Below are 27,312 nucleotides of genomic sequence, written 5' to 3'. Positions count from 1 at the left end.
AAGTAAAGACCTATAATGTGAAGATAGTGACCATTTTGTGCCTTTTTTACCTCCTCATGTGCACCTTCCAGACCTCTGAGTGACCCTAGCCCTGCCATACTGCAAGAAGTTCTGCAGTCTGCTGCAGTAGAGCTAAGGTTTTAAATTCACATATTTGATATGGCTTCAGGTACTGTGGAATGTAAAACTCTGAGGCAAAACATTGGAGGAACTAAATCCAGATGTTACAGACTGACTGGTGGAAACTGGTCATCCTCTTCTTACACATGGTCAAACTGATCAGCTGCTTGAATATGTGTGGAATTCCCAAACACTCTCCTCTGTTTTAAAGGATAGGTCAAATGTTGAATGAGCCTTTTCTTTCCTACCCATATTAAGAGTAGCCAGTGCCTGCAGACCACAGAAGATGCCATCTAGGTTCATTTAATTCATGTTGTTTCTGTGTGCACAACACACAGTGTCATTACAAATTTGGGGTGTTTTCAGGTTGTTTGTTTGTTTTTCACTTTTTTTTCTTGTTATTCCATGAAATTTGCCATGAAATTAGAAATTATCACTGTATTTTTAGGGATTTTTTAAAATGTTTTCTATTTCCTAGAAATGTTCAAAAAGTTGGAGAAAAAATCAGAGAGGTGAACCTCACTTAGAACTTAATCTGGCCACTTCTTAAAAGATAATAAAAAGTGGTTTTAAAAATAAATTAAGCACAAAAGGAGGGCCAAGAGAAACTTCCGTTCTTTATTGGACACAGCAGGGAATAGTCAACAAAGACGAGGTACTTAGCACCTTCCCTGCTCCGGTCTCCAACAATGACATGAGTTATCCCCAGGACAGCTGGCCTCCTGTGCTGGTAGGCAGGGACAAGGAGCAGAATAGACTCCCAGAGATCCAGGAGGAGGTAATTAGTGACCTGCTGTGCCACTTAGATGCTCACAAGTCTATGGGACTGGATGGGATCTATCCTAGGGTGATGAAGGAGCTGGCAGAAGAGTTTGCTTTAGGTTGAGTTGGACATTAGGAAGAATTTCTTCACAATGTTCTTTTTAGACATTGGAACGGGCTGCTCAGGGAAGTGGTGGAGTCACCATCCCTGGAGGTGTTTAAGAATAAAGACTGTACGTGTCACTCCGTGCCATGGTCTGGTTGACAAGGTGGTTTTCAGTCACAGGTTAGACTCGACCTCAGAGATCTTTACCAACCTAAATTGATGCTGTGATTGCGTGGGAAGACCTCTGTGACAGACACGCTGTCCCGGTCAACTCGGTGCCCTCGTTGAGGTCGGGCCGGCACAGCAGGTCCGGGCTCAGGGCACCGGGAGGAGACCCCACACCTCTCCCCGGGTCAGAGCACCACTGGGGGACTCCCGGAGGCCACATCGGAGGGGAGCGAGCCGGAGGAGCCCCTCGGGGGGCAACGCGTGGCACAAGAGATACCGGAGCCCCGTGGGATCCTGCCCGCTGCCAGTCTCGGAGAGCCGGGGCGGGGGGATGAAGGAGGAGGAGGAGGAGTCTCCGGCGGCGCCCGGGAGCCGCTCGGAGAATGTCTCCGTCCCACTCCTCCTCCTCCTGCCCCTTTGCCGCGCAGCCCTGGGCCGGGAAGAGCCGCCGTTCGGAGCATGGGGAGCTGCTGGCTGAGCCTCGCCGCGCTGCTCGCCCTGGGCGCCCGGCCCAGCCTGGAGTACCAGGGTAGGGAAGGGAAGGAGAGGGGCCGGGGCAGCGGGGCCGGGAGCCCCCCGAGGGCGCGGGGAGCGTCTCGTCCCGCTGGGCCGGGGGGGACGCGGCATGAAGTTCCGATACAGAAATATCAGCACAGAGGTACCGCTTTCCTCCGAAATCAATGCTCACCTCCTTTTCCTGTGCCAGAATTTTGCAGCGGCATAAGCTCATGCTTTCTCAGAATCTCCCTTCAGGGAGATTTTAATATTCTTATTAGGAATATTAAAAGCCAAATGACCCATTATGTTAGTAACATAAAAAAAATACACTAAGGTAGACAAAGCAATGAGTTACCAGTCCTGTTTCCTGACATACTTTATTTCACACTCTAAAGTGCTCTTTGGGTTAAGGACAGTTTACAGAAGCTGAAGATATGGCCTTATACACACAAAAAAAGGTTGTTGTAAAATGATTTTCTAAAATATATCTTTTAATGCTCCACTAAGCGATGTCACTGTGTGCCACATCTAGGCATCTTTTCAATACCTTCTGGGATGGTGACTCAACCCCTTCCTTGGGCAGCCTGTTCTAGTGCTTTTGACAACCCTTTCTCCTAATGTCTATTTTAAACCTTCCCTGCCACGACTTGAGGCCATTTTCTCTCATCCTATTGGTTTTTACCTGGAAGAAGAGACTGACCCACCCCTCTCTACAACCTCCTTTCAGGTAGTGGAGAGCAATGAGGTCTCCCCTCGGCCTCCATCTCTCCAGTCTAAAAACCCCCAGCTCCCTCAGTCACTCCTCATAAGACTTATGCTGCAGACCCTTCACCAACTTCGTTGCCCTTCTCTGGACATACTCCAGCATCTCAATGTCTTTCTTGTTATGAGGGACTCAAAACTGGACAGTCACTGCCCTGGTCCTTTTGGGCACACTATGGCTGATACCAACCAGGATGTCATTTGCCTTCTTGGCCACCTGGGCACACACTGGCTCATATTCAGCCACTGTTGACCAAATTAGTGCTATATTTGAGACTTCAAGTTTCAGCAGATCAAAAACTAGAACACTGACTTTTGCTGCAAATTTTTACGGTATCTACCCCAATTTTATGTAATCCTTATAAACCCTGAGCTAAAAGCATGAGAAAGAAAAAGAAGGATGAAGAAATTCAATGGTATAAATTGACAATAGTATCGCCTAAAAATTTAAACTTTTATTAATGGATTCTGCAGGACTATAAGTACAATAGATATGAAACTCTTCAGTCTATCTGGTGCTAAACTAGGGAGCACAGCACTTCTGTTCAAAGAAAAACCCCTTATTGCAGGCTAAGTGCTGTAGCCTCTTGTACTTAAGTTCCTGAACTTGTCCTGTCTCAGGGCAGTAAACTAAAAAGTTTCCGATTGGTTTAATGAACTACACTGTTGCTGTCTGTTGTCTGTTGTCCGTGCTGGTAATCCCAGCAACCCGGGTCAAGGTTTTACAGTAAATAACTCTGTGAATGTTTATTTGTGGTTGCAGACTTTAATGTTATGTTTCTCACTTAATAGTGCTTTGTTTTTCCTTTTAACCTTTTTCAAAAGAAACCTTTAAGTCTTCTACTGGTATTGATTTTTCTTTTGTGCATTTCTGTTATTATTTTAAAACTTGTGTTGCTGCTGCTTGCCAGAATCAAACGATCCAGTGAGAAAATGCCTGATTTCAGTTTAGAGAACGTGCAAAGTTTTCTTTGTTGTAGAATCAAGGTGGCTAAGCAATTATCAATAGCTCTTCCATTCTGGAGATTTCTGAGGTGAAAAGGTAGAATGGAAGGCTTGTTTTCCAGTTAAAGTCCATGTAATATCTGAAAGGTTTTACTGTGGAGGTTACCTACCTACTTGAGAGATTTTGTTTGCTGTGACCTGAATTGGCGTGCCGGACAAGTTTGGCGAAGTTTTGGATCTTGTCTGAAATGGTGTCTTTTTATCTGCTCAGGGATCCACAGTGCACAAAGTAGTAATGTAGTTAAGAAAGTCAGGTTTTGAGCAGAACTGAGGGACAGCAGAAGTCCTGTTAAAACTTCATCTATCTTTTGTCTTCTCTGGCTTGGCAAACATGGACAAATTGTTTGTGACTTTTATGTAGCAATGGAAGTACTCTCCTATCAAAGCTTTTTCAGACTTAGTAACAATCAGGCAAAGGGGAGGATGATAAGATCCTAGAAATACAGAAAGTATCTTGCTCAACACCTGTTTTGCTCAACACGTGTTGTGTGCAAATGTGGACATGTCATTGTAATCTGTGCTCATTAAAGAATGTAGCTCTGCTTCCTCCCCTTTCTTTTGAGCTGACCAAGGCCCCTGGCCAGGAGAGCAAATGCTGGGCTGTAAGTGTGGAGTTGGAGTTGTGGGGAGAAACTGAGAACAGCAGCCTCCACTGGGTGTAGGATGTGGTGCTAAAGCAGAGGAGTACTTCATCAGATGTTTGATGTTGGATGTAAACATCTGTAGTCAATTTTGGGTGGGTTTAGCATTGAACAAGTGGTCTCCTTGAGGCTACTAAGATCACTTCAGGAGATACTTAAGTGTTTTGCTGAATGAGAATGGGCTTGGAGTCTAGTTTCAGGACATTAGGGATGGATTTGACAACTACAAAACACAGGCAAAACTGATCCTGAAATGGTCTGATTTTGGTTTCGCATAAATGAGTAACTTTTGTGTATTTGAGTGTCCCCTTTAGCTTGCCAGTTTGAAAAACAAAAGTAAATGTGTCATCTTAATAATGAATTTCTCTTGTACGAGGACTTTTATTTTGTCAGAAGGCTTACTGGCTTACTGTCATAGCTCCTCCTGCCTTGTCTGGCAGTTCTATGATGGGTTTATTCAGCACAGACTACTGAGCTCACAGTGACAGATGTCTGCTATGTGTTTTCTATGAAAATTCTTACAGTTTCTTTACGAATCTGCACCCCAATACAATGTACGTAAAGAAAATATTTCCCACACGTCTCATTTATACAGTTATAAAAATGTGGTGATATTTTGTGAATGAAGAATTCTTTTTCCCCCCAACATAAACAGAATAATCTGAGTCATAGATTAAATTAAAAATGCAAGTGTTACTTCATGCATTTTTCTTACCATCTACCAGAACAAAGTCTACAGCTGTTTTTTACAGGAAGCTGCTATACCCTGGGCCATGATGTGGGACATCTGCAAAGCAGCTCGTTCTTGTCATTCTTCCTCAAATACCCAGTTTCTGAACTGTGGTAATTTTAGCACTTCCAACGCAGAACAATGCTTTGTCCTTACATGGCTCAGTAGCCAATTTTGAGCGTATATGAAGCAGAAACACTTTGATTTATGGCTGAGAAAATGGAGATGAAATGGTGATTTGCTCAGGGTCACTGGTGGGGTGGCACTAGTGGGAAATGAGGTGGCAGGTCAGGCCTGGTGGCTGCCAGGAGAGCAGCTGTCTGCTGACACAGGATGGCTTTGTTGGAGGGCTGCTGTGTAACTCAGGTGTACAGCCTGGTGTGGGTGGGTGAATTCGGAGAGAGATAGGGGAGAGACTACCAGGTCCAGTGTGTGTCCAGTGCCAGAGGGAAGAAGGTCATGTGGAGACAGGAGAGAATCTGGCACCTCTGGGTGAGGTGGTGCTGGTGTGCCCAGGGCAGTGATGTGGTTGTGATGTAGATACGTTCTACCAGAACCAACCCAGCTCTTCAGGGACAGCCCTTGGGGTTAGACTAGTTCTTCATGGCATGGCCCAAGGCTGTGGGTGATGCCCAAACTGTCCCGGGTGCCCCCAGTTTGTGCAGGCTCTGCTTGTGTTGGCTGGTGGGCTCCCTGTGGGAGTGAGAATGTCCCGGAGCAGGGCAATGACGACCTTTCTTGTGTCCCCAAGCCAAGCTTGTTGTGGTTATTAATAAAAGACTGCTTGTTAAGAAAGAGACACAACTCGCTTCTCATTTTGAGCTAGAAAATGAGCTGGAAATTGGAGATGCCAAGCTCCATCAACGAAACCCCGTTTCAGGGCAGAAATTATTCAATGAATAACTCTTTAAGGCCAGCTTTTGTTAGAAGATGTTCAAGAGCCGTTATTGCTTCTTGTCTGAGGATCATTATTTCTTGTCTAAGGAAAGGTAAATATGTAAGAGCTCATATAATTCTAAGATTTACTAATTTTAAATGCTAAATTCATTGCACACTAAATTTTGGACAATTAAGAGTGATAACACTGAGGTAACAGTTTTATAACCCTCAAAGTGAGTAATGAGTAATTAGCTAAGAGTATCCCAGTTTTTGACAGAAAAATTGATATTTAAGAGAGGTGTTCATTTACATATCAAGGTCTTCACGAAGCCTTCAGGGATCACGGGTTGATCTTTATGCTATACTGTCAGGCTTCAAGTGCAATAAATTTTGGTTTTATGTTCAGAAGTTTCTCAGATGTCAGTGTTTAGGCATCAAAAATTCAACCGCAACAATAAATATAAAAAGTCCAGAGAAATGGCTTCCAAGTGATAGGAAACCTTTGTTATATGTAAACCACTTGATTTCAGAGGAGAAGCTGTTGAGAAGTTCACTTGATCACGTCCCAGCTCAAAGCTTTCTGAAAGCTGATGTAAGGATTCCCAGTGATAACAGCAAGCTTTGAATCAGGCCCAAGGTGAATTGTGGGAGTTTGTTAGTTTTATGGTACATGTGAGCACAACTTTCCAGATTTTTCATGTTCACATAATTGCAGTTTTGGTGCAAGAATTTGGTCTGATGTGGAGCGCATGGATCTGGCACTTCCCTGCAGTTCCCTGAAGGAGCTGCCCAGTGCTGCAGGCTGGTGTGTCCCAGGTGCCAGCACCCAACACAAAAGTAACATGATGAGAAGGGTCCTGGGAGATGCAGTCTCACCTTCAGGTGGTCAGAACCCTTGTGACCTGTGGAGGGCACTGCCCTTCTTTAGACCAACCCTTGTACAGACCATGGTCTCTTATGTCAGCAAATGGCAGTGAAATACCCCCACAGCTGTAATTTGAGATACCATGTATGAGAAGGTCCTGTAGTGTAGTGCTGAGCCCCTGAGTACCTGACTGTTGCATGCAAGGTTTTTAGAAAGATTTTTCAAAGGGGGAATTTGCATGAACCCTTCTTTGTAGAAAGGACTTTCGTAGTATTTAGACTAGACCTCATGCTCTGAAGCCACTGATTTTAAATAAATATTGCTCAGGGATATTTTGAAGGCTTTCTTGCCAACTGCTGGGTTTTATTTGTGAATTACTTGAATAATGGTGTGCTCTAAATGGTTTCTGGTTTCTAGGAAGGAGTTTCTACCTCTATTTTAAGTTTTTAGCCATTGCACAGGTTTTTAAAAGTATAGAACTATACTGCCTCTTTATTTGAACAACTCCATAAAAATTTTTGAAACCAAACTGTGTTTTTGATCTGAATGTAACTTGTATTTGCAGGTAACATACCTCCGGGTTTTGTTCTTGGTGTGAGGATCATACAGGTTGTTAAAGAGGGTTGTACTTGAGTTATGCACATTTTACTTCTGCTATTTGGCCTGATGGTTGTTAACAGCCACTGACACTAAAGAACCACTTTATAGTGAAACTTTTGATGTGCCCCCTCACCTGTACCTCCTCTGTTCTCTCTGCTCAACTACATGACAACTGGGCTTTCTGTAATAGAAGAACTGTGATTTGACATGTGCAAGTTAACGTTGCACAGCATTGCTCTAAGAGCACTGGGAGAAATTTACTATTTCACCTGATTATCAAATCAATTTGCCCCTTCCAGATTCACTATAAACTGGGTCTGCTATGGTTCTGAGCTTCAGAGAAGCCTATGCTCATGACATTGCATAGATTATTGCATCCTAATCTTGCATGTCTTTTCTCAAATCTTTCTTTTATTCTTAATTTATATTTCCTTTCTTGCTGCAGTTTTTTTTTCTCTTATTTTGTATTGTAGGATCGGGATACTCACCCCTTGAAGATGACGAGGATGTGTATGCACGCAATAGATATAAAGGTGAATGTTTTGCTTATGTGCTAAAGAGGATCAGCTGGTTACTGAGAGAAAGCTTCGTTCTTTTTCTTTTCCTGGATCAGAAAATCTTGGTGATCTAGCTCCATGTTTTTTCTCATGGATTTTTACATCCAGATTTAATTTCTACTGTTTTTAACAATGGAAATTAGACCAAGTACTGATCACAGCTCTCTTATGCACCTGAGTAAGTAAATTCTGCCCTACCTTTGCTCCGGGAAGATCGGGTTGTTAAATCATGAAAATCAGAAAGAGCTTCTCTTTCTTCTTCATACATCCCAACAAAACCATCAATGATAAGCTGACTCAAAACCTGGGCTTACTGATGGTGATGTATAGAAGTATGTGCAAGAGAACTTGATTTTCATTACTTTTTTTTTCTGATAAAATTGTTTGCCTTTCATTTTAACCTGCTAAGTGAAATGCCAAGTGAAATGTGTTTAATGAATGAATGCATACATTTAAAAAATAAATGAGTAGCTGGATAAATGAATGGACTGGCATGTTTAGAAAGCAAATTCAGGTTTTCTTCCCTCTTCTGGAAGACTTTGCTATTCAGCAAAACTAAGGCCTTTTTTTGCCACTACCAGTAAATCTTCCACTTGCTATGTCCATTTTCTTAAAAAGTCTGCTTCTGTCTCAATACCTCTCTCCTCTGCCAAAATCCCTCAGGAGCCCAGACAGTAAAGAAACTTGGCATTTAATTTGTCACTTTAAATGGTAACTCTGGGTTTTTTTAGTGAATTGATCTGTGGACATGTTAGAGTTGTAATAATTTTGATTACTTGAAAATAGTGGTCATCAGTGCCTTGTTGTACGTTACTGATTCTCTGCAAAGAATCAATGGACCGTGTAAGAGGTAAGTCATAAAGTAATTCAGACATTTATGAACAACAAAGGGAAAAGCACAGCTGTTATGTCTGTGTTGCTGTTTTCATAAATGTCTCATGTTCCTTCCAGTAAAATACTTCAGTATGACATTTTGCTTTCAAACACATGCACAAATATTTCTCTAAAGCTTTATTTAGGTAAACTCATTTTTCTTTGCCTTTTAACATGAGGTCCTCTGCAGACACATAGAAAAAGAATTCCAGAGACCATGAAGATAAATCAATGCCAGTTCATGCCAGGGCAGGCAAGTAGTTAAAATGTGGTTCCTTTATAATTTCCTTTTATATGGTGATCCAAAATGAATTATACTCATGTCAGCCAAAATGTCACCAGGGTAAGTGAAACATAATGACTCGTTCACACAGATATTAAAAACTGCCCCAAGTTTGGAAGCACTACTGCCAAATGTTGAGGAACAGACAATGTGAATCTAAGAGTGTAAAGCACTGGAGTAGAAAAGGCTCAGTCTTCATTAGCATACTTCTTTATGTTGGCTTTGAGGGAAAGGGGTGGAGAAAGACAAAGCAAGAAAAATGGGCTGTGTAGTAATGTTCAGAGCTTCTCCTCAGATGTCCAGTCCAGTATTTTGGGTGTGACCCATTGCTCAGCAAATAAAGCTTCCCAGTAACAAATAACTAAATGGATTTTCTTCACTGATGTTTACATACATAAGCAGCATTGGCTTTCTTCTTTGCACACATACTCACTAAACATTGCCAGCAAGCACACAAATTCATCCTCTTTGACATCTGCAAACAAAACATTGCAGTTTACTGGGAGGGGTGAAAATCGACCTCCTACTAAACCCTTTTGTCTTCATCTGGATGTTTGTCCACTTTCTCAGCTTTCCAGAGAAACGTCGCCAAGATTTTCTGTGCCCACAGCATTTTTAAAGAGTTTTCCCTTTCCTCCCTGGTGAACCTTCAGCTCTGTTGGCTGCTGTACCAGCAAGCAACAGCACAGCTGGTCACTTTGCATGCTGCTTGTGAAGGAAGTGCTCAGCTGAGGCTGGTGTTTAGACAGGACCAAGGAGTTGGGGAAACGATGCCCCAAAAATGCTTTCCTTCCTGCCGCTTGACATGGCTGTCTGTGATCACATTTCATGAGAAAGGGCTTCCTGTGTGCAGCATTTTCTGTGTTCATCACAGCTGAAGTGCCACTGCTCTGGTGATCCTCATTCTTAATGGGTTTTCTCAAATACTGTACTGATCACACAGCCCCAGCTGTAGAGGCAGTACTGGGACTTCAACCATTTCTGCTTGCTGCCTGTTTTTCAGTGTTTTCAAACACAGCATTGACCCTCTGAACTGTTTTACTACCAAGTGATAATTCAGGCTATTGTGTCACTGAGGAAATTTCTAGTTCTTTCTAGTTTGCGCTAAGGCACAAAGCACAAACTTTTTATTAAACAAAGAAACAGTACATAGGTCCTAAAAATTCAAATTTCAGTTAAGGGAACAGAGCCTGGTATAGATGGTGAAGTTTCAGAAGATATGCCTGGGAAACCTGCAACTTTTCTAATTCCCAAAGCCTTCAGGAGCATGGCTGAGCCTTGCCTTGAGGCAGGGAACAGCTTTGTGACCTCTCAGGGCTCCACATAGACCTAATATTCTACAAGTACTCTGTGTAGCTGCTTAGCCTGTGAAAAACCAATATGTGCCTTCACTAAAAATCAACAAACTTTGATCTCAAACATTGTTGTATCGTTTGATGTGTTTTTCAAGTTAGCTGGGTTTTTTTTCCCAACAGTATCAGTTGGTCTAAACCCAGATACTTGGCCCTTGTAAACCCTGCCTCACCCAATTTCTTCTAATCACAGTCAGTTCTAGAGTATTATGTTTTAGATCAAACAGATGTTCCTTCTAAGTTCTGCAAGTTATTTGCATCCAAAAGCGTGTGTGCTGTTGTTTTTCTTTCTGACAGTATCATTTAGTCCAGTTTAAGATGTATTTTACCCCTCCCTAAGAGCCTTGCTTTGTTTCTCTCTGTAGACCACTGTAGCTGCAGTGGCACTACAGGAAAGGCATTTTCTTTTTCAGTATTGTGTTTGTGCATTAAACTGCATTTGTTAGATGTTGGCCATTTTTTCTTTTCAAAATATATGTGCAGCTGTTTACTCGGGGAAAGTGTGTTTGTAAAACCACAAAAATTTACAGAAAAACTCAGGCAATTTGCAATACCTGAAAGAGCTGCTTTGCCTTTTTTATTATTATTATTACCCTATTGATCATGTTGCATAGCATATTTGTCTTGACACCCTTTACAAAGGAAATCAGCATGTGGATGTGCATTTGTAGTTTATACATGTGGAAAACCTGAGGCATAAATATCTTGAACTGATTTGCTGAAGGATTACCTAATTGGTTGGGGCCAAAGCTCGGTCCAAATGAGTTCCCCCAGTTCTGCCCCTTCAGTTATTGTTGTCTTAGTACCTTCAGATTTAAACCCTTCTGCAGAAAAACTGAGGTCCTTAGTGAAGGAGATCCTACATGCTCAGGTTTGTAAAAAAATGGAAGTTTAGGGTGTCCGAGCATTAGAAGAACAAGTGGGACAGAAAAGCTGGAAATTGTGGGCATGAGACCACTGAAGGGGAGATTATAGTAACACTGTTGTTAGCTCAGGAGTAGGAGGATTTCTCCAGGAGGTGAATTGTGTGGCTGAGCCAGAAAGCTGAACTGCACTCTACCCCTAAACTGCTGGGTGCTGCTAGACTGGCCTGCTTGTGTCCTATGCCTCAGTTACTGTGTATTTGGTGACACTGGGAATAACGTCACTTATACATCTTTGTGAAGGGTTTTCATGTGTATTGGTGAAAGACAAAAGTAAGCATGTCACAGTAAAATATGACTGCTTCAGAAACAGACTAGTCTAGCGGAATGTGCCCTTGGTGTAGTCCAAAACTTGATAATTAATCTCTGTCGATGCTATTTGTGTTTACTCAGGACCAACACAGAAAAATACAGATGTAAAATGTAATTTCTATTGTGGAAGTGTAAATACGTCCTAGAGACATTGTGCTCTGAATATAAATATCTCATGTACGAGAAATAAAACAGGCTGTATTGATTTTTGTTTATTTATGTGTGGAGCTGATCCAAATAGTGTAGGAAAATGTACATAATAACCAGAGGAATCAAGAGCTAGAAGTGAATATCTGCCAAAGATGATCTAGAAATTATTTTTAAATGTCTCTTGTGACTTTGTGAGGATGAAGGCTAAAAGTCTTTGTGTTTTGTTTGTTTGGGGGCTTTTTTCCATCTTTCTTGCAAAATTCAGACTGTTTTTCACGTCCCTCCTGCATGTCACACATTGTCACACAGGATTTCAGGACCTGTCATCTTTCTCTTTTTGCCTTACAATCCCACCCTCCATCCCTCCCTCCTTCTGTCCCAGTATGTCCTTTTCAAATCATGGAGCTGAGAAAGGGGCAGGCTTAGTCACTTCCTTGTGTAGGAAATTCCTACTGAGAAGCTGCCCATTTTCTTGGTGCACCCTGTTGTCAAACCTAAACAAAGGATGTGAAACTTTGCCTGGGAAGGGAAAATCTCTGCTTGATACTTCACCAATCAGTATCAGAGTATGGTGTTAAATCCTCACAAGAAGATGGTACCCATATCCTGAATATTTTAAAGTGTAGCCCTGACCAGTTAATAAAGATGCAGTTTTATGTACATGTGTTTCCCTTTTCCTCATTAGTTTGGTAGGAACATTAGCTGTGAAGTCACATCCAAATTCCAGCTTTCCTCTGACTTGGCGGATCCATCCATATCACTGTCCTGCATGCAGGAGCAACTAGAAAGTGGTACTCATACTTCAGACTACATTTCCATGATATTAGGTAAAGGTCACCACCCATCTTTGGAGGTCAAGAGTAGGACACATGATGTTCGGACCTTTGAGAATATTTAGAACTTAATTTAATTTTACGCAGCTTGTGTTCCCATTTCTGAATATGTGCTAAATAGATAGTATGCTTGTGAATGAACATTGACATCCTCTAAAGGATTTGACAGTAGTGCAGGAGTTTGTGCTGTCAAATATATGCTTTATATGTATATATATATATGCTTTTGTGCATATGTGTAGCCAAATGCATATTGCCCTTTGAAGCTATAAATTACTACCAAAAATAGAGGGATAAAGTTAGATTTTTCTGGAAAACTCTTCACTTGTCTGTTGGATTGGACACTTGCCTTCAGATTTAGAAGGCTATTTTATTTGTAAAGAGTATTTGAATGCTTCATTGTGGCACTACTGAACTGCTGAGAAGAGCAGGGGAGCAGCTGCTCTAGGACACTTCACACGTTTCAGTTCAGGCTTAATCCTGAGCGCTAACTTTGCAAAATTGGAGCTGTTCTTAAACACTGAACGGTTGTTCTGGCACATGGAGGATGTGTACACATGAGCTTGTCATTGGCAATATGATTTATGTAGGTGACGTCCGTTCTAACTGTGGGAGAGCTTGAACCGTCACAGAGTTCTGCCAAGGCACTGTCCTTGCTGCACAAATTGTTATGGAAGTGGAAGACCTTTTTTTGGATGAGCACTAAGAGAGCTAAGTGTAGAAAGCTGACAACTACAGCTAGACCAAAGGTGTTCCTAATGCAAACTTTTCTTATCAAAGAGCAGTTAGATGTGTCTACTTGAAAACAGGAGGGAAAAACATTCCAGCTGTCATCAAACTGCCCACATGGTGGCACACTTATTCCATGGACAAAAAGCATAGTAAAACCCCACTTATCCTCTCAACCCCTTCCAATCTAATGGTTACAATCTTTAATGTTTTTCATAAAAAAAAGCTGCTGGTCTTTGGAGGGCTGACATTTGGATGTGTAAAACTTATTGCACTTCCCTGCAATGTTCTCCACTTTGAGGATTCGTGGCTTTTAAATTAAGATATTTTTTCCCATTTCTTCTCTGTGACCATGAATAAACAAATTGATTTTATGTTTGTTTCTGAATTTTTACATTTTTCTAATTGTTACGTGTGGATTTTTTACTTCTCTGTGCCAGAAACACCGTGGTGCTCACCCATTAAAGTGAAACACGGTTATGCAAACTGCAGGACACCTCAAGGGGAATATTACAAGAATGTATTGGGCACAAGATGTGATATTCGCTGTCAAAAAGGCTACGAACTGCATGGCCCTCACCAGCTAATTTGTCAGTCAAGCAAACGCTGGTCTGGGAAAGTGCTGTGCAAACGTAAGTGGCTATGAAATCTGTGTATGTGGCTTATGCTGCAAGTTCAGTAGACAGTAAATTTTCATTTGTCTTTGAAACTGATCTTTGGATTGTTACTGATTTTTAAAGATTGATATAATATAATTGGATGCATATATTAGTTTGTTGCTGAGAGGTACATGGCATGATAACTATCTGAGTGGTACAAATGCCTGTGGCAGATAGGGAATGTTTTATGAGTGTGGGATTTTGATTTGTGGAAATAGTTTCATGACAGAGTCATAAAGCTGCTTTAAAATATTGTCCATCTTGGACTTTCAAAGTTGACACAAGTTGTACCAGTGTCTAAATGGGATCTTGCATTAAAACATTTTCTGAGAAGAGAGGAATAGGTACTTGTCATCCCTTTTCTCATATAAATGTTATATTAGGCCACTAATGCTTATGTAGAGCTAAATTTCAAATGCTTCTAATAAGAACAGTTTGGAAAAACCTACAGTGAACAACAATTTCTCCCACTTGTCATTTGCCAGCTGCATCTTTATTTCTGTGTAATACCCCACATTCCCATTACTCTAAAGGGGGAAAATAACAGGTTTCCAGAAGTCTTTGTTTCCTTTTCCAGAAAAGCGCTGCCCCACGCTGTCCATGCCGACCAACGGGGGCTTCAAGTGTTTGGATGGTGCCTACTTTGGCTCAAGGTGTGAGTATTACTGCTCTCCAGGATACCAGCTGAAGGGAGACCGGATAGTGACGTGCATGGACAACAAAGCGTGGAGTGGCCGGCCAGCATCCTGCGTTGGTAAGTAGGATACAGGGTCTTCATCCTGGGAAGTCCACATCTTGAGGTATTTGCTAGTGCCCAACTCCTGCAAATAAACTCCAAAATGTCTTTTTATCTGGCTAATGGGGAGAAAAAAAGCAACTGTCCCTCTTAAGGAAGCAGGGAACAGTTTTCCAAGGGATGCAAAGTTCTGTCACTAAGTACTTTGTCCAAAGTGAGTACCCTTCTTACACACAAGCTCAAAGTATTACCACTTTAATAAAGATGAGGCTGGTGTAAATGGTCAGCACTTTTCAATGCTTCGCTGATCTCCTGGGTGACTCCTTGGTAGCCTGTAATTACTATGCTGCTTTTCTGGAATGTTCTCTGTGCTGGAGTTCTGTCACGCTTTCTGCAGCCTAATGATAAAAAAGGTCTGAAACTAAACCCATTGTCTGACCTGTTATTTTTCTTCCTAGGGATCATGGTCTCCAAGTATATCCAAGGAATATAAATTGATTGTAGTTACCAGCATAGTTGCAGCTAATTTAAATTTCAGCCTACTTCATGTTACTTATGCCAGCAATTTTCATTATGTAGTCAGTGGTCTCCTGGGAACCTCAGCTGGAATAAGTGTTTCTATATACATAAACCAAAAGAGAGATAAACAAATATTGAAATTTAACTTTCCTGACTACTAATGAAATTTCAGCAGATAGTGGAGTCTCAGCTGCTGGCTGCCCTTTTTCTGGGAAGCCTCTGATAAAAGCTTCAGCAGCCACCCACAAAGGAAAGTATTTTTTTGGCCATCTGAATTGGCTACCAGTAATTTCAGCTTGTGGGTGGTAGACTGTTTGTGCTCAGTGTTTTCTGTGTAAGATAACTTGGTTTTCCTCAGAATGCCTGTGGCTCAGTCTAGGTTAACAAATGGTTTTGGAGTCTCTCCACTGTGGCCTGATTTTTGTAAAATTTTGTTCAGGTTTCCTGTTATTTGGTGTTTTACAAATGTAGAAATGAGATGCTTAGGTCTAGGCTGTTTGTGGTATCTCTTGTTTTCATTTACAAAAACAAGCTTTGTCCTTCTCAGTAGTGTGGGCAGAGGAAGCAAAACAAACCCTTTTAAGTTTGGAAATGGTAAAATATTATCTTCTGTATTTCCTGGCAATTTCAGAACATCATCTGTTTGCAGCAATGGGGTGTTTGTCACAAAAGGATGCTGTCTTGCAAAGTAAAGTAAGCAAGTATGTTTTAAGCAAAAGAAAAAGAGGCTATGTCAGCACTAACCCCTCTTTTTTATTCCAAAAGTGCAGGGTACCTGTTGCAAAGGGTGTGATTGTAAGACCCAAGTAATCCAGTAAAAGTAATCCTATGACTTAAGTTCTGGTAATGCCACACAGGGTGGAGAAAGCCCCTTCAAACCTTGTGTGCACACAGTTCCTATATGCAAATAGTGAGGTATGAAGTTAGCAGATTGTTTAATAAGGTTATCTTTTGACCTCCTGATAGGTAGTATAGAAAATTTCATGTGACTAAACATAATTCCACAGTTTTTGGCATTGAATATGTCAAAAATTACTGCAGACCTGTACTTGAAATGCTCTGGGAAACAAGGGGCTTTCCTCTACCCTTTTTTACTGCCCTGCTTAGCATTTTTGCACAAAATTATGTGGGCTTCACAGTGGAGTAGTGAAGATCCATGTAGGAAAGTCATAAGGCCTTTCATTGATAAAACAGGTATTCATTAAAAGGGTGAAAAAGATATATTTTTTGAATTACTGAAAATTAGGTCAGTTTTAGCAGTCACAGAAGTCCTTACAGATAGTGAGTATTCAGGCCTAACAAAGCAGAGTGACTGTCTACTGTCCTTCATTCATGTTGCTGAAATAATTTTGATTAAAACAGATCAATGTACAGCTGCTTTTGGTTATCAGTTAGCTGAAAATGCCAACTTGAATAATACTTCCGCTATAACCCTAATGCACTGTAACATACATTGAAATACATATTTTCTTCTAGAAAACTGAAAAATGTCAATGTCTTTTCTTCTAGAAGGGTTTCCTTTTCCTGCTGATTCTATAACAGAGGTTGTGGTAAATGTTTGTCACCATGCTAAGTCATCCTCTTCTCACATCCTAAGGCTGTATTGATAGGTAGTTACTAACAGCTTCCATCTGAAACAAGCTTTGCAGTCTGAGTCAGTAATCACACAGGCCTTGATAATGGATGTTTTGAAATACAAATCAATCCCTTGTGCGGGTGGGTGGGGAGAACAGGACAATGTTTTTCATTCTCATTTTTTATGATTTCATCTCTTTACACTTTTGATATGGACTAATGTTCTGAACTAACTTCCAGCCATTTTTTTATGTCATCAGCAATAACAGCATATTCATGGAACAACAGGCAGCTTACTCATCCCATACAGGCTATTGAGTAAGCAAGCAGTGGGAATTGAGAACCATCCCTCTGTTTCTTTCCTCTTGCCATCCCAAATTCACAAGCAAATAAATGTAAACCTTTACAAACTGTGAGAAAGAACGTTAACAAGCTCTTTAAATTTTGTTGAAATTATTAATATGGCCAATTCCTGGAGTATGCTTTAAAAAAAACCAAACAAAACACCCAAACCAAAACAAACAAAAAACCCCCCAAACCAAGCAAACAAAAAAACCACAACCAAAATATAAAACCTATTTGAAAACTTTGCATTTTTCTCCACAAAGTTCAAAATGCTGATTTAAAATTGAGTGTTCCACTGCTGAACTCCTGATGCCATGTCTGCAATGCCACTTCCCCACATGGAGCCAGAGTACCAGTTGCTGCTGCCAGATAGCCAAGAAAAATGACAGCTTGAAAGAATGTGGCTGAACAGTGCCACATTTTTAATGAAAACTCAATCTCCATGTCCATGATTTAAACCTTGCAGGCAAGATTCTGACATTTAATACATAGCCCTGCTAAACAGCTTAAATAAATCTGCTTGGCTTTTCATTGGTGTTTCAGCACTGACATTGCAGTAAAAGCTAAGACTTGCTGTACCAAGTCAGAGACCTTTGCAGCGTGTCCTGGCTCCAAGTCTGCCCAGGAATACTTATTAAATAAGGGTCTGACACTCCAGCACTTACAGGACAGTTTTTCCCTCTGATAAAACCTCTCCAGCAGTCAGCAACCTTGTGGGTTCCTCTGTTGGGGTTTGTTTTGGAACCAGTTTAGTTTTCTGACCTGCAGGTGAGCACCTTGCTCACATCATACATTTTACTGAAGGTTTTCTTGGGGTAGTTGTGTTTCAGTTTTGTCACTTGTGCGTTGCCTGGATGATCTCTGGTCACCCTCTCTGCATTTAAACGGGCTGGGGTTTTTTTAGACATGTCTTCCTTTGGCCAGGCTGTGACCAGAGTACTTAATGTGCTGTAAATTGGCCATAACTTTGTACAAGGGAATGAGAAAAAAGAGCAGTGAGCACTGTTTGGTGTTTAAGACATCCCGGTAGAGACTGCAGCTAAAAACCTCTTTGGTGGACAGCTGCTTTCTCTTGATCTGTTTCAAAGCAGAGTTATTCTGTCTGGATTTATTTAGTGCCTGTTGAATGCTAACAGGCAGCTGAAATGACCAAAGCAAATATCCTCCCCAGAAATGTTTAAGTCCAACTAAAAAGGCTGCCTGGCCCCTGGGTTCTTGGTGAGTTGGTTCCCCCAGTAACTGCATCGTTTGCCTTTACAGTGTGGAAGTCCAAGTTAGTTCGTACCAACCAGTCTTCTCTGCACTAAATAGCTTAACGAGCTTTCTGATTAATTAAGAGTTTAAAGCACTGGGTCCTGAAATGTTGCTCTAGCTTTTGTTCTAGCATCACATTTATTTGATTTATACTGTCCACAGTGGTGAGTGGTCACCACAGAGAACTAATCAGAACCAGAAGCAGCCTTGGTGAGGCTGGGTTATTTCTTGCCCTAATTCAGCAATGTAGCTTTGTAGAGGAGGGCAGAGCTCTCACAGGCTGCAGTGTCTGCAGGTTTTCACACATAATTGGAGGGTGCTTTAAAAGTAAGGGAATGACTAAGAAACACGAGGCATCGAGACAAAGTGTCAGGACTGGCAGTGAATGTAGCTGAAGACAAGCAGCTGTGCATCACCTTTATCCTCCATCAGGGATCTTCTGTCAGTATTACTGTTCCTTTGCTTCTGAATAGTAGTCACAGTGTCATGGTAGCAGTTAAACAGTCTTTCAAAACGTACCTACATTTTTTTTTTTGTATTACCTGTAAGGCATTATTATAAGAGTTATTCGGAAAAAACCAAACACAGCATTAATTTTCTGCAAAATGACCATTGTGCCAGTCTTCTGTTGTTTCTTGTTTTGCCATTTCTGCAGTAAAAATAATCAGTATGTTGAGAGTAACATGAAAAGTTATCATGCAGAGAGAAATGGACATTAAGTGTGCTTTAAAAATGCTCTTAATCACAATATCTACCTCACAGACAAATAAAGAGAAGAATGCGGATAAACAGAACAGAAGCTTCTTGGATACAATCTTTGACATCCCTCCTTGAAGTTCAAAGGTGTCCATTTGTTGGCATTACCTTTTAACTGATGTAAAGAAACGATGTGTTATATGATACTATACATACTATGTACTATAGTATGTAAAGAAATTTGCAATAACTTGTTTTAATTGGTTTTTTGCATTGCAAAGGACTGATCATTGTCAGCTCTTACTCTTCCTACAAAAAGGTGAGAAGTACAGGCTTCACATGCCTTGACTGGGACGTCCCCCGCGTTGAGGAGGCGAGGTGAAATCTAGGCCAGGTCCTGGGTTACACTGGGAAAGAGCTGTGAAGAAAATACATAGCTCCAACAGGTGCACCAGTGCCCATTTCTGTGACATTTATTTCAACAGACACTGAACCTCCGAGAATCCAGTGCCCAAGCGTGAAGGAGAAAACCGCGGAGCCCAACAAGTTGACAGCCAGAGTTTTCTGGGACACCCCGGAGGGACGGGACACTGCTGATGGAATTCTGACAGAGTAGGTGAAAATCTGTAGATGTTTGCATTTTCTCCTCCTTATTCCTTGGTTAGAAATTCAGCTGATGACAGTGGCCGGGTACTCTTTCCCTGTAGTTCATCCAAGATGCTTATTTTGACAACTTGGAGGTGAATTGTTCAGGAAGTAAATAGCAGATTGTTGTGGTTATTTTAGAGCTGATGTAATAAACAACAGCATTTTGATCTGTGAAATTTTCTGGAGCTCCTTTGCAGATCTCATAGTCAACAAGTTTTCTTACAGCAAGTTACCTTTTGTACATGATGAAGAGAGAATAGTGCACTGGAGGTAGCAACAGAGGCAAGTTTGACTGCCTTTAAAACAACCAAGGTAAATTGTGGCACAAAAAAACCCATCTTTAGCCTTCTTCCTGAACTAGTGCTGGCTACTGATGTCCCAGGGTTCTGCAGTTACCTTTAAAATAACATTCCTTGTTTGAAATTTTAATAACTTTAAACTTAACACTTCAAAATTTCTTTATCAATTTTTATGGTTTCACAGTTACATTTCTCAGAAGAGCAAGGTGTACCTGTTATGGTACTACTGCCTCTGATTTTCCCATTTTTATCATGCAGGATTTGTGTTAATCTGTTGAGATTATTGTAATGTAGGAGTATAGAACATCTGCTTCTTTCAATAAGCAAGTTACACTTTTCAGCGGTGTAATAGTGGGCTGATTAAGCTTAAAAGTTCAAAGTTGTAAGCGTAAAGATGTTCATACTTCATAAGAATAGAAAAAAGGTGTTGAAAGACACGATGATATTGCCCTTTTATTGTTATAAATTAATAATATTAGAAAGAAAAATTCATTGCACATTTAAAAAATATTACTGTAAAGGTCTGATCTGATAATTCTATGGCAATTAACAGCATTAAAAAATTACACCTGATAAAACAAAAATTTTGAAAATGACAAAATAAAGAAATTCCAAAGTCTTTTTGCCTGATAGAAAAAACAATGAGAAACGTCCCTTGTAGACTTTGTCATACAAGTAACTGTTGTCAGCTCAAAAGAGACAAACTCTTGATTCAGTGGAAGCTTTTCCTTAAACCACATCTCTCTTTTTATAAAGTCTTGCTAAACTGTGATGTTTTCTAGAGTATGCAGTGCTTTCCTTAAATGCCCAAGGTCCTGCGGCTCCATGGGTACATAAGCTTTTCAATTACATGGAACACTACTCGACCTCAGTGCCTCAATACTGAGGATATGTTTAATGTATCTGAATTCTCCTGTCTCATTTGCAGGACAGGGGCAAGTTCCAGGTGAAAATGCTGCTGTGGATCACCACACCCTTCTGGCTATCCCCAGTAGTCACACCATGTGTGTGTATTGTCTGTAGGAAAATACTACTGAATTTATGAATGTCTGTCCTGTATTATCTCCTGTTTTAGTGTTATTTTGAAAGGCCTGCCACCAGGGTCACATTTTCCAGAAGGCGACCACAAAATCCAGTATACTGTGTATGACAGAGCTGAAAACAAAGGAACTTGCAAATTTCTTGTTAAAGTCAGAGGTAAGAATGTTGTTTTACCCTACAAATACAGTCACTGATTTGCATCTGATTTAGCAGGCAATTTGAAAATGTCCTTATTTCCGTATTTATTTGCATATGTGTACACATATAAACCCATGCTGATGCTGAAAGGGAGAACACAGTCTTGCTCAAGACCCTGGGGGCCAGGTCTGCAGCAGGGTGCAGCATTCCTGCACATGAAGGAAGAGCTTCATTGATCACTCCTGCCTCCTCCCCCATACCCCTTCCTTCCTGCAAGCTTCTCGCTGATACCCAGCTTGTGAGCTGCTGAAAGAAAGATGTAAAGGAGTTTCTTCAACAGTGAGTCACGTCTGTCAAGCAGGGCTAGCCTTTCACAAGCCCAGATCTTCAAATTTGGATTTGAATCTACAGAAATGAACCCTGTAGGTTTTGGCTTCAGCTCTTCATGCTCCATGACCTTTTGTCACCATGATACCACAATCACATGCATACGCCTGTACATCTGTTTCACTTCAGTTTACATAAAAGATCAGGGTGGGGGTTGTTTTGGTTGGCTGGGGTTTCTAAGTACACGACCCTAATAATACAGAAAAGAAACAGAAAAATGTCCTCAGTACTGGTATTTCACTGGCCTGTGGTGCCCTCGTAGCAAATGGTGATTCATGCCTTGTCTTTTTGTTTGTTCGTTTGTTTTCTCTTGCTTGAAGTCAGGCGCTGTGTGAAATTAAATGCCCCAGATAATGGCTACATCAAGTGTTCAGGTGATGGAAATAACTATGGTGCTACATGCGAGTTTTCCTGCATTGGTGGCTACGAGCTGCAAGGAAGCCCAGCTAGAGTGTGCCAGTACAATTTGGGGTGGTCAGGAGTGGAGCCAACCTGTGCACGTAAGTGAGTATTTCACCACTTTACCAGAAGGACTGACAGAGAAATGGTTCTCAGGGCAGTGAGAATTTGGGAAGTGGGTGTGGGGTGGAATACAGCTGCAGCATCCCAGAGGTAGGAAACTTAATATCTTTTTCTCCTCTGCCAATTTGCACTTAGAGCTGAAGGCTTTGCCACTTTTGGCTGCTCTTTCCTATGGTGATGATGGTACCTCACAACTGATAGTTTGATTTAGCTCAAAGCTCTCTACAAAATGTCACATTCTGAAGTCAGTCCATCAGCCAGAACAATTTACAATAAAATTGTTGGCTTTGATGAGGCCAGTATTTCACCCGTATCTTCTCTATTACTGTTGCTTGTTCTTGTGTTTCTGCTGTCTAACCATGCTTGTAGAAATAGATCTCTTTCCAGTATGCTCTATAACTTTTGTTTTCATTTTAATTCTAGCCATGAATATTAATGTGAATGTGAGGACTGCAGCTGCGCTTCTGGATCAATTTTATGAGAAGCGGAGACTGCTAATTATTTCAACTCCTACTGCAGCCAACTTCTTCTACAGGATGCAGCTGGGAATGCTGCAGGTAAAACACATTTAAGGGGGGTGGGCAACTATTTTTTTTTTCTTTAAGGAAAGACACAAGAGGACAAGCTCCACTGTTTGATATAAAGCCACAAACTTCAGCTGTTATATTCCAACCAGTGGAGGATCTGACTGAAACAGTTGTGGTTTGAGATTAATCCTATTCACAGGAGTTTCAGTTGAAATATCTCCCCAGTCTCTAATTCAGCTTCAGTCTGGGTTGTGCTGCTTCTGACTGACCAGTCAGTGAATCCCAGGCAATTCTGCCCCTCCCATCATCCACAAATTAATTTAATATTAATTTGCACTCAATAATAATTCCCTCACTCAGCTGCTAAAGAAGTTGAAAAAAACCCCAACCCTCCAGCACTTCAGTGGATGCACTTCATGCAAACCAGGCTTACAGAATTTGTAACTACAATGTGAGGAAATGTGAGTAGCTTCAGAAATAAGTGCACCAGCAAACAAAAGACTAGAGACTCAGCACAGAAATTGTCCAGAGTGCTGAATATAACACTGGGGTATTTTGTTAAAAAAAAATTAAAATTTATTTTAATTGTCTTTCTTATGTGTTGTAATTGTGATGTGTTTGTTGGCTTCTTGCTAGAGATGTATCTCCAAAATGTATCTGTGTTCTCAGGGAAAGGAAGGAAAGGAACCGGTCCTGTATTCTTTCACAGCAACAAGTGCTTTTATCTTGTTTTTTTCTTCTCACAACTGTAACAAAATTCAGTATAAATAGTCATTGGGATATGTATGGGATTATGTTTTTAACTGCTGGCTTAAGTTACAGTTGTATTTAAGAAAAAGAATGCTTTTTTCCCCATTAGATAAACTTGCAAGAAAATTCAGTATATTTATCAAACTAAAATAGTTTAAGATACCAAATTTAATGGCTATAGTACATTTTCCAGTGCTTGACAGTGGGCAAATAAGTTGGCATGAAGGAATACTTTCTGCAGTCAACTTCTATTTCACATGCCTTGCTTTGATTGACAAATTAGATTACAGGGCTTAATACCCTGGCATCTTTTCACTACAAAGAGAAGTTTATACATCTCCTAGGTGGTCCCTGTGTGCTGGGTTTTTTAGAGTAGCTAAGAATCTGTCATTTACATTGCCTGCAGTCATGAGGCTCTAGTTCTTTGCCATGAAAATGAGAGAGTTTTCAAATTATGCTCTCAATTCAGTTTAAAACATCTCACTAACATAAGAAGATGGGACTCCATAAACGCTTACATCCCCCTGTTCTCTCACTGGTAACTAACACACCTGTTTCTTCTTTTAACCCTTCCAGCCAGCACAGTGTGGGTTAGACCTCCGACACGTTACCGTGGTTGAACTGGTTGGTGTGTTCCCAGCTCAGATAGGAAGAATAGGTGTAAAGCTGCTGCCTCCATCTCTTGCCCTGCAACTCAGGTAAAGGAACCTCTCACTACTGTTGTGTTTGCACCTTATCATACAAAATGCATTGCTTTTGTTTCCCTGCATCTTACTCTCTAAATATACATATTCTACTCTAATGTACATAACTAGACACTATATGGTAGATGTTGATGAGAATTCTTCGGGATTAGTTTGCTCTCTGTGTGATGGCTACTACAAATTCACAGGCAAATAAAAATATAATAAAAAATTTAATATTTATTTAATTTATTATCATTTTAATATCCCCATAGTCATGTGATAGGTCTATATTTTTGGGTGCTGCCACCGAAAACACTCCAGATATGTCTGTATTTGTGCTGGAGTTGGTCTGATGCAAACAGGACAGGCCACAGTCCCTTTGCCATGGAGCAGCTGCCAGGGTAGCCCCAAATGGTAGCAACAGCCCATCCTCTCTGTCCCAGCAGTAATCCTACAGACACTGGTGGTTGTGGTCAGGCCTGAAGGGGAAGCAGTGGTGGCTCTTTGAAGTCCCACATGTAGGAATGATATGGGCAGTATTTCAAAGAGGAGATTATCTCAGCCTCCTCAGCCCAACTGCAGCATCAGCAGTTTTACCGAGGAGCCTGAACTGGTTTGACTTGGGTTTAGACTGGCAGAGGATTGGTTTTCAAGTGAAAGGGAGACTTCAAGTGCCAGCATTTCCATGGGACAGGAAGACAATAAAAGCCAAAACTGAAACTGTGGCAGGGAAAGCAGCAGTTATTTATAAAAAAAGTCCAGAATCATTTTAGGCAACATATTCTGTGATATGCCTGATGAAAGAGCATTAGTTTTAGTTGGAGACAGTGCAAATTGCTGACACATCATAAAAGGGTTTGTTTTCTATTTAAAAAAATATTCTCTATAAAAAGAAAAAAGAGCACAAAGAATCTCTCTTTACTTTTTTGAAGAAAGGTACTGTTACTAGAGTTGAGATGGTTTTCTTGTGGCTCTGTAGAAAATAATAAGCTCTCTTAACACCTCATCCCTGCTCCCCTGCAACCTTTAATGGAGCTACATTTCAGAAATCGGTATGGTATGACCTCCCCTGCACTCAGTGAAAGTTAGTTTTCCATTGATTTTTCTTTTCTCAGTTGTTGCTTAGTGTGTGAATTACAGCTTTCCGGGGCTAGAAGGCACTTAAATCAATATGAAATGCACTCTTAAACATCTTGAATAATAACATTGACCAGAATTGGCATTTCAGTAAGCTAATGAGCACAGGTACCCTAGTTAAAACTTTGGAAAGCTCAGAAGTTTAGCATTTGGATTTTTAGAAGGCAGGCGTTTTCCTTAGTGATTTGAAGCACAAGATGAATGTAGTTTTCTATCACCGTTGCTTAGCTTTAGTCTTTATTTTAGCTTGAATTTAATGGCCAAGCTCCCTAATTGCAACAAGACTATGCCTAGAGAGCTCAAACTTGTTAGAAGGCTGAGGAAGGTCAATTTTGAGGCTTCACACCTTTCCAACACCCCCCCCGACTCTCTTCTTCATGGCAGCTTTTCTGTCCTCACACCATTTTCTCTCATGGCTGCCTGAATTTATTTGCCCCACACTAATGATGGTGACTGACAGCGTGTCTGAGGATCATCCAGTTCATTATCCCTTCAAACCAAAGATGAAAAGAGCAGCACAGATAAGATTTTGTTACTCCTGCACCTTCAGAGGAGTTTAAATGACCCCTTATACCACTGTGGAAGGAAAGGACTCCTCCCCGATTAGGAAGTGGTTTTTGTTCTGCTAAATTGGAGTCACCAAAAAGTAGATGTTTGATTTGGTAAAAATGAAAGCAGACTCCAAAAATTTTGTCCTGTGTTTTTTTATTGTGATTTTATACCATGTGGAAGCCAAGAAAGGGAATAATCTATTTATAGCTCTAGCTTCATCACAGTGGTTTTCCTCAGACAATGTATATACTACTTTTTTGCCTTACCTTTTTTCACTCTTGTGCTAGCAATAGGTAATGGCATGTACTATACTTAGTCAGAGGTCTGAGAAGAAAACAGAGCTGGGTGCAGTACCTTGACCCATCCCTAATGCAGAGGTACAGCCTGCAGCATGTGCAGGCACCTGCTCTTCATCTGACTCCTTGTTCTTGATGCTGAAACAGAGCAGCCTCTGAGCAGCCCCCTCTGACCATCCCCACCTTCCTCTGCTCAGAATCAAGAGGTTGGTTCTGCCCTTGGTTAGTTGGAAGTGCCCAGGCAGTAGGTGACAGGCTTTAACAAAAGTTCCTTACTTTGCAGGCTGCTGCTGAGGATCCCCCATTACAATTTCAACATCGTGGTGATGGACAAGCACGGAATGGACAAGGAACGTTATCCTTTCCCAGCAACACCAGCTGAGCTCTTTGCCCTTATTGACAAATTTCCCTTGAGAAAAGAGGAGATGAAACTGCAAGCAGAAATTGGTCAATCATGTCCCTAATTCAGGATTTCAGGGCTTGCAATTCTCAGTGAATTTTTTTTAATTCACATAATTCTTTCCTTGGTGCTACACAAAGCATGGCTTTTTTAATCACTGATGTGATTTTTTGTGTGTATCAGTAAGTCTGTCCAGCCGTGTAGCTGCTCTGCATAGAAGTATGCATGATGCTTTTTTATACTTTCAGTCATCTTTAAATCATAGAATCACAGAATGGCTTGGGTTGGAAGGGACCTTAAATATCATCTAGTTCCAACCCCCCTGCCATGGGCAGGGACACCTTCCACTAGACCAGGTTGCTCAGAACTCCATCCAACCCGGCTTTGAACACCTCCAGGGGTGGGGCATCCACAACTTCTCTGGGCAACGTGTTCCAGTACCTGACCACCCTCACAGCAAAGAATTTTCCCCTAATGTCTAATTTGAACCCATTCTCTTTCCGTCTGAAGCCATTCCCCCTTGTCCTGTCACTACATACTCTTGTAAAAAGTCCTTCCTTCAGGTACTGGAAGGCCACAATTAGGTCACCCTGAAGCCTTCTGTTTTCCAGGCTGAACAATCCTAATCCTCTCAGCCTTTCCTCATAGGAGAGCTGCTCCATCCCTCTAATCATCTTGGTGGCCCCCTCTGGATTTGCTCCAACAGGTTGATGTCCTTCTTGTGCTAGGGACCCCAGAGCTGGATGAATGTGTACGTAGGTTTGCTATCTAATGGAATTTCTTGTGCAGAGTGCAAAGAACTGAGGCACGTTCCTGGGAGTTTATTTTGGATTTTTCATTCAGTGTAAAATTGGGGTTTCTTTCTTACTGTTTATAATTCTTTTTATTAATAAAATATTGTTTTGCAAGGAGATAGTTGCCTAAAATTCCTCTTGGAGATTACAGTTGGTTGATTGATTCAGAAGTTGGATCAAAATACCTCTCTGCAGAGCATTAA

At 41.1% G+C, this 27,312-nt stretch overlaps 1 protein-coding gene across 2 annotated transcripts; it reads left to right on the top strand.

Annotated features, from left to right (window-relative positions):
• Window positions 1-1,584: 1,584 nt before the first annotated feature.
• SRPX (sushi repeat containing protein X-linked) lies at window positions 1,585-26,615 on the top strand. Of its 2 annotated transcripts, XM_027689012.1 has the most exons (10): window positions 1,585-1,685; window positions 7,610-7,669; window positions 13,589-13,780; window positions 14,385-14,561; window positions 19,418-19,544; window positions 20,955-21,076; window positions 21,766-21,945; window positions 22,391-22,524; window positions 23,821-23,942; window positions 26,199-26,615. In XM_027689012.1, the coding sequence occupies exons 1-10, from the start codon at window positions 1,616-1,618 to the stop codon at window positions 26,377-26,379; spliced, it is 1,365 nt and encodes a 454-aa protein (XP_027544813.1). In that variant the 5' UTR covers window positions 1,585-1,615; the 3' UTR covers window positions 26,380-26,615. The 2 variants fall into 2 exon arrangements, with proteins under 2 accessions (XP_027544813.1, XP_027544814.1); XM_027689013.1 differs by lacking the exon at window positions 7,610-7,669 and having other exon boundaries at window positions 1,616-1,685.
• The last annotated feature ends 697 nt before the right edge of the window (window positions 26,616-27,312 follow it).

The sequence above is a fragment of the Neopelma chrysocephalum genome, unplaced genomic scaffold, assembly GCF_003984885.1.
Source record: "Neopelma chrysocephalum unplaced genomic scaffold, ASM398488v2 Primary Assembly neopelma1_76, whole genome shotgun sequence".
NCBI lineage: Eukaryota > Metazoa > Chordata > Aves > Passeriformes > Pipridae > Neopelma > Neopelma chrysocephalum.
This window is presented reverse-complemented; position numbering and strand designations above follow the sequence as displayed.

Excerpts from the sequence above, each read along its gene's own strand:
- SRPX (XM_027689012.1), top strand. The coding sequence starts at position 1,616 with ATGGGGAGCTGCTGGCTGAGCCTCGCCGCGCTGCTCGCCCTGGGCGCC. Across the intron at positions 14,562-19,417 it reads CCGGCCAGCATCCTGCGTTG|ACACTGAACCTCCGAGAATC; the intron begins GTAAGTAGGATA and ends TTATTTCAACAG. Across the intron at positions 22,525-23,820 it reads TGCAGCTGGGAATGCTGCAG|CCAGCACAGTGTGGGTTAGA; the intron begins GTAAAACACATT and ends TAACCCTTCCAG.